The sequence below is a fragment of the Pinus tabuliformis genome, chromosome Q (genome assembly GCF_031772625.1).
Source record: "Pinus tabuliformis cultivar Carrire ecotype Pingquan chromosome Q, CPIR1, whole genome shotgun sequence".
NCBI classification, from domain to species: Eukaryota; Viridiplantae; Streptophyta; class Pinopsida; order Pinales; family Pinaceae; genus Pinus; species Pinus tabuliformis.
In genome coordinates, this window is record NC_142296.1 from 424,135,665 (window position 1) to 424,142,319 (window position 6,655).

The following is a 6,655-nucleotide window of genomic DNA, read 5'->3' on the forward strand; positions in this document are numbered from 1 at the left end:
AAGGTAATTACGCCAGTTGAGTTCAGTTCAGTGCAAAGAGTCATGGCCACATTCTATTTATTTCATGTATATCATTTCAGGGCAAAATTGAATTTCAGGGTTAAGTTGGATTTATGCAAACTGTATGTGTGTTTCTTGAAATCTGATATATTTTGATATTTGTATATCTGTTGCAGCTGCTGTTGCCTGGGCAGCAGCGGAGCCTCTGAAGATTGAAGAAGTGGAGGTGGCTCCCCCACAGGCAATGGAAGTCAGAATTAAAATTCATTATACTGCCTTGTGTCATACAGACCTTTATTTCTGGGAAGCAAAGGTATGCTTTGAAAAATTATTGGAACTAAATTTATTAAACATCAATAAAAATTAAAGTCTGGATATGTGGCATTCCCCTGCACTGTATGATACATTAGCTTCCTCTTTATACAATTAAGTCACTACAAACATTGATTATTACATATTTTCAACAGTGAAATTAAATTACTGATACTCATACTGCTTTCTGTTGCAGGGCCAAACCCCTCTCTTTCCCGGCATTTTGGGACATGAAGCAGCTGGGTATGCACTCTGTTTTTTATTCAAAATAAATTAATTAGTTATACTAGTAGGCATGTAGAATTTCAGAAGGGAAAAAGAGACAGAAACTTTGTGATTTATTGTTCACTAACTATAGGTTGGTTGACACAGGGTTGTTGAGAGTGTTGGAGAAGGGGTGACTGACCTCAAGGAGGGTGACACTGTGCTTCCTGTATTTACTGGAGAATGTGGAGAATGCAGACACTGCAAGTCAGAGGAGAGCAACATGTGTGATCTTCTGAGAATTAACACTGAGAGAGGGGTTATGATAAATGATGGAAAAACAAGGTTTTCAAAAGATGGGAAACCGATTTACCATTTCCTTGGTACATCGACTTTCAGCGAGTACACTGTTGCTCATGCCGGTTGTGTTGCCAAAATTAATCCAGAGGCCCCTCTTGACAAAGTCTGTGTTCTGAGTTGTGGTGCCTCAACAGGTAACTACTTCATGCGAACTTCTTAATGTACTTGGTTGATGATTGTGAAACCCATGATCGTTTCCTAGATTAGAAATGTCATGCAAACTTCATTTTGCTGTGGATTCAGGGATGGGTGCGGCTTTGAATGTAGCCAAACCCAAGAAGGGTTCAACAGTAGCAGTATTTGGCCTTGGGGCTGTTGGGCTTGGTGTAAGTACTAACGAAAAGTGTACTCTCTTTATGTTCGTGTCAATACTCTTATTTTACAGTCATTAATGGATTATGATGATTATTTAACAGTTCAGCACTGTTCCTGAATATTTTGGGACCAATATCATGAGTGTACCCTTTAGTTTTCTGTTACGCATCTTGTTTGGGTTAATCTATGCAGGCTGCTGAAGGGGCAAGAATTGCAGGAGCTTCTCGAATAATTGGAATCGATTTAAACAGTGAAAGATTTGAAAAAGGTTGAAAATTGACCATTTCCACCATTTGTTAATCAGTGTATATATGTTAAATTGCCCATTTCCGTCATTTGTGAGTCAGTGTGTATATGTTTGACTGAAGAATTGCCTTTCCTTTCTAATTTTTTTGATCCTTTTACAGCAAAACTCTTTGGTGTAACGGAATTTATTAACCCACTGGACCACGCCAAGCCTGTTCAAGAGGTCACTTAGTTTATATTAATTAACTTTTAAAGCTGAAGACAGTTTTACCTTGCCTTGCATTCCATTGGTACAACATGGGGGATATTTAATCTGTGCAGCAGTGGGAACTAAGTTACTAACACATCAATGCCTTGCTCACTACCATTTGCAAGTAAAGTTCCAGAAACAACTGCCATTGAGGCAGTGTCACATGTGCTTATACTTCTCATACAAGCCTTCTTACAGAAATGCTCTTTGGCTTCACCAACCAGTCCACATACGGTGGATGCACCTTGGCAACAACAGTTTTTAACTATATCAGAGAAATTAGCTTCAGCAGAAAAAGTGTAGCAGGAGGTGGTAGATGAGGCCCACTTATTAACAACCTTGTACATTTCTCTTGCCCTTATTTGTTGCAATATTTCTAGCATAATCGGATCACTACATGAGGTCACTTAGTTTATATTAATTAACTTTTAAAGCTGAAGACAGTTTTACCTTGCCTTGCATTCCATTGGTACAACATGGGGGATATTTAATCTGTGCAGCAGTGGGAACTAAGTTACTAACACATCAATGCCTTGCTCACTACCATTTGCAAGTAAAGTTCCAGAAACAACTGCCATTGAGGCAGTGTCACATGTGCTTATACTTCTCATACAAGCCTTCTTACAGAAATGCTCTTTGGCTTCACCAACCAGTCCACATACGGTGGATGCACCTTGGCAACAACAGTTTTTAACTATATCAGAGAAATTAGCTTCAGCAGAAAAAGCGTAGCAGGAGGTGGTAGATGAGGCCCACTTATTAACAACCTTGTACATTTCTCTTGCCCTTATTTGTTGCAATATTTCTAGCATAATCGGATCACTACATGAGTATTTGACCCAACTTTTAGCACATCCTCTGACGCCGTGACTGCCATCACTCTAAAATTGCAGGAGGAATGTTAACTATGATATGTGACTTGTGCCTATCATCTGCACAACTCACTTCTGAAATAGTGGTCATACTGTAGCAAATTTGTTGTTGAACTTCTCCTCAGAGAAAATTTACATTATCATAGGCTCAGTAAACCTCTGATCTTATTTACAATCAAATATCCCCACTTAGAAGTTGTCAGTACTCATCAATTGTCTTACAGTTGAGGAAGTTTCTTCTTGATTTGATTTTCATTTGATCCAAGTTGTACCACTTGCCAACCAAGGGCAATGCCGCAATTGTCCTCTGAGCCCATTCTTATAAAGTTGCACAGTTTCCTATTTGGTTACCTATTCTTTGCACTACAGAACTATGTCTTCTTCCACTGCTGTGCCAAAATTAAGACATTCTACAGAAAATGATGTGATGGACTCCTCTTCATCTTCATCAAGGATGGATGTCTTGTAGAGCTTCAAGCAAAGCTATAGACTGAGGTGAACGCTAGATCAATCCCAATGCACGATGGCAAATCCAACTTAAATGCCTTCTCTCAAATCTGGTGGATGATTCTCTGTGGAGTATGGACCCTATCACAGAGTTTTATGCTTTCCCTCTTTCTTTTTTAAGCACTATTTCTGAAGATACACTAATGCTTTGTCTCCTACATGTGATGAAATGAATCCCAATGCACGATGGCAAATCCAGCTTAAATGCCTTCTCTCAAATCTGTTGGATGATACTCTATGGAGTATGGACCATATCACAGAGTTTTATGCTTTCTCTCTTCATTCTTTAAGCACTATTTCTAAAGATACACTAATGCTTTGTCTCCTACATGTGATGAATGGTCTCATGCCACCACAGTGCTTGAGTGTATTAATGAAGTTTCCACACAGCTCCAAATGGTCTATTTCTAAAGAATTATAATTGGAAATGAAAGTTGATAAACGACATATTCAGCCCAAAGACTATTAAGCTTATTCAAGATAATAAGCTGCTGTGCAAAGGTGTTTACAGAGTTGTTGCACTTGGTACATAAAATGACAAATCGAGCCAGAGCTTTTACACCAGGTAAGGCTCACCATGTGTTAGTGCTCAAAGAAGAGCATGATAATATAAGAGGGGACTGTTACCCACAATAGTGCCTTGCGCAAAATTGGGGTAACCAGGAGGGCTATCCCCGTAAATAAAAAATAGTGATAACAGTCAGAAGTTTGCAAGCAATGTGTACCTGTGACAGTGTTTGCAGAACTGATCAGTAAAAAAAAATATAACACTTTTGCACTCCATAACTATGGTGATGAAGGTATGAAGAAGTCCTTGAGGAGGTTTGATACGCATTTCCTTGTTTATGCAACCTAGAAACAGCTGCGTGAGATGAGCAGTGTATCTGTAATCATGAGCACCATTAAGGGATGAGTATTCAGGTCAGAAATTTTGCATTAATATGCTGTGTTAAATCCAACGGAATTGGTTTGGATGAGATATGTATCTACTGCCCAGAACACTACCATCAAACTTATCTCATCAATAAATTGTTTTCCTCCATTTGAATGTTGCCAAAGTGTCTTGATTGCTTGATCCCTATCAGGTGGAGCATTGTCTCTGCCAGGGAATCGAATGAACTTACATAGCCTTCTTCAAGAGCAGTTCCACCATCCAAACTTAAGTTCCAGTCAACGTCTCATCATCAAATGCCAAGCTTACTGTCCACATACACCTTTGACATCAATGCTGAAATCACCAACACGTCTCTTTCTCTTCAAGTTTTCTTTCATGCAGTCAATGTCAGATCTGGCAGGTTTGCTTAAGTGCTCGAGACAATTTATTTATCTCTCTTTTTCCAGTTAGTTCTACTTATTACAGGAGAGATCGGACTAGACTATGTTGAACAAGTGCACAAGAATATTACATGTTAAAGGCAGATCCCTGGCATATCTCTTTGGAGCAGAAGAAGCCCCGTCTCCTAGCTTTTAACTTCCTTGAGGAAATTATCCAATTCACCTCTTCAAGGGACATCAACAAACAGCTATCAAGGATCATATAAAAGGGTCCCACTGCAGTGAATTGTTCTTCAAAGGACTCCCTTCTGCAGGTTATGGGCAATGAATCAGTTGTTGGTGACAACGAACAGGTACTGCCTCACAGTATAAATTTTACTTATTTTTTGTACATTGTCTTCAGATTCAGATCATAGATACTGTATGTACTTGTGTACCAGATGTAAGTCCCATCCTCTAGATCAATTATAATCATACATGGGTGTTCACGTAATATCCTTCATTCTCTTTAATCATTTATGAATGGTTTGTGGTGCATTTGATTGCCCTTCATCCTCTTTTTGATGCAGGCATTGTCCAAGAGTTCCCTAAATTTTGGTGTGCATTCACTCACCATGAAACTTGGGACTTTTTTCACATCCTCCGGGGCACTGTGCAGCACTATGCTTGTTTCCATATTTACTTTAGTTCCTTTGAAAGTCAGAAATTATAATCATATTGCCTTCGTCACTACTTACCTTTATATATGCTTGACTATCTATAGAACTTTCTTCCTTTCACTAATTCTATCGGCCTCTCTTTGTACCTTTTGGGACAATTGCTAGTCTCTTATAAATTTATGTATTACATCGTCGAATTGAATCGTTTTATCATCGCTATTCACATTTAAGGGAGTGTGGCCCACATTAGGACTTTAAAATGATAAAATGTGAAAGTACCCTCACCTTTTCGCTTTGTCGTAAAATATAAGGTTAATATTGTGCATTATTATTCTAAAGCCATGTGATCACATTAATTAGTTTGAGAAAATCTTGTTTTCTTTTCTCTTTTCTTTTTTCTTTCGTTTTTTTTTTTTTTTTTTTTTTTTTTCTTCTTCCTTTTTTTTTCAAGTATACTTTTTTATAAATAAGTTAAGTTATTAATTACAAATATGTATATGAAAATAAAAATGAAATTTTAACTTTGACAAGATCAGATATATTTTATGAGACCACTAGTTTTCTTGTTTTTTTCCTTTTGCAATTTAATCTTTTTATTATTCAAATTAATGATAAGTTGACCCAACCTTCTAACAGTGCCCTCACTGAAAAGACAATGTCAAGGAATCGATGTTAACATATTGTTGTAATTGTCTTTGATGTCTCTGAAAGCATCATATTCCAAAATGAAATGTTTTCCCAATTCCACTGCCCCGAAAGTTCAAAAAGTACACACCTGTTCTTCCCAAGCTTCTTTAGGTCTTTTCCACGGACCTGTTTTGCACCGTAGTTGATGTGAGCTATTTCTTGCTTGAGCAATAAGAATATTTTCTCTCCATGGAGTGCTAGCTCCAATGAACTCTTTTTGTTGGAGATTACAAGTGGGGTTGAATTCTTGAACATAGTACTTCTTCTTTCTACCCAACTCCTTTCCCCATAAACGCTTACGAAACTTCTCCATAACAAAACTCTTTAAATCCTTGCTATTTGTGGGACATGCATTGAGGTAAATATTCTAGTTTTGCATCCATTTGTTGTTTTGTCTCATCCATGAGTTCTTTCTTTCACTCATTCCTTCATTGAAGGCAACTTTAGGCCATCTACCTTCTCCCATTTGCTCAATTATTGGTAGATACCTTATGAGATGCACCACAGAAATTACTTCGATGGAAGTTGCTATTGTTTCACTCTGCATTATCTCGTAAGAAACTAAACTTTTTATTTTAAACTTGCTTATGATCAAGCATTTTTGGATTTTCTCAACTTGCGTCCATTTTGAGACTGTGATGTTGCTAGCTCACAATTCACACCCATATAATATCACTAGACAAACTAGGAGCCCAAAAAACACTTTAATTGTTTTCCAATCCCATAACTTTGCCTCTCTACATATGTTTTGAAGAGCATATAATGCTTTCCACCCACCTAAAATTCTCTTCTTTCTATAGTGCTCCCAATTAAGCTTGTTGTTGAAATCAATCTCGAGGTACTTATATTCATTTACTTCTTCAATAATGTTGCCTTCAAAGAAGAACATATGCTGGCTCTGCTTCTTTTTATTTCAGAAAATCATTATTTTGGCCTTGCTGGTATATAATAACCCCTATTTATGTATC

General features: G+C 37.5%; 1 protein-coding gene across 1 annotated transcript; it reads left to right on the top strand.

Moving 5' to 3' along the window:
* Positions 1-229: 229 nt before the first annotated feature.
* LOC149220014 (alcohol dehydrogenase 1-like) lies at positions 230-4,834 on the top strand. The gene is made up of 6 exons (XM_089384601.1): positions 230-313; positions 509-555; positions 685-1,010; positions 1,120-1,202; positions 1,384-1,459; positions 1,599-4,834. The coding sequence occupies exons 1-6, from the start codon at positions 245-247 to the stop codon at positions 1,667-1,669; spliced, it is 672 nt and encodes a 223-aa protein (XP_089240727.1). The 5' UTR covers positions 230-244; the 3' UTR covers positions 1,670-4,834.
* Positions 4,835-6,655: the final 1,821 nt, after the last annotated feature.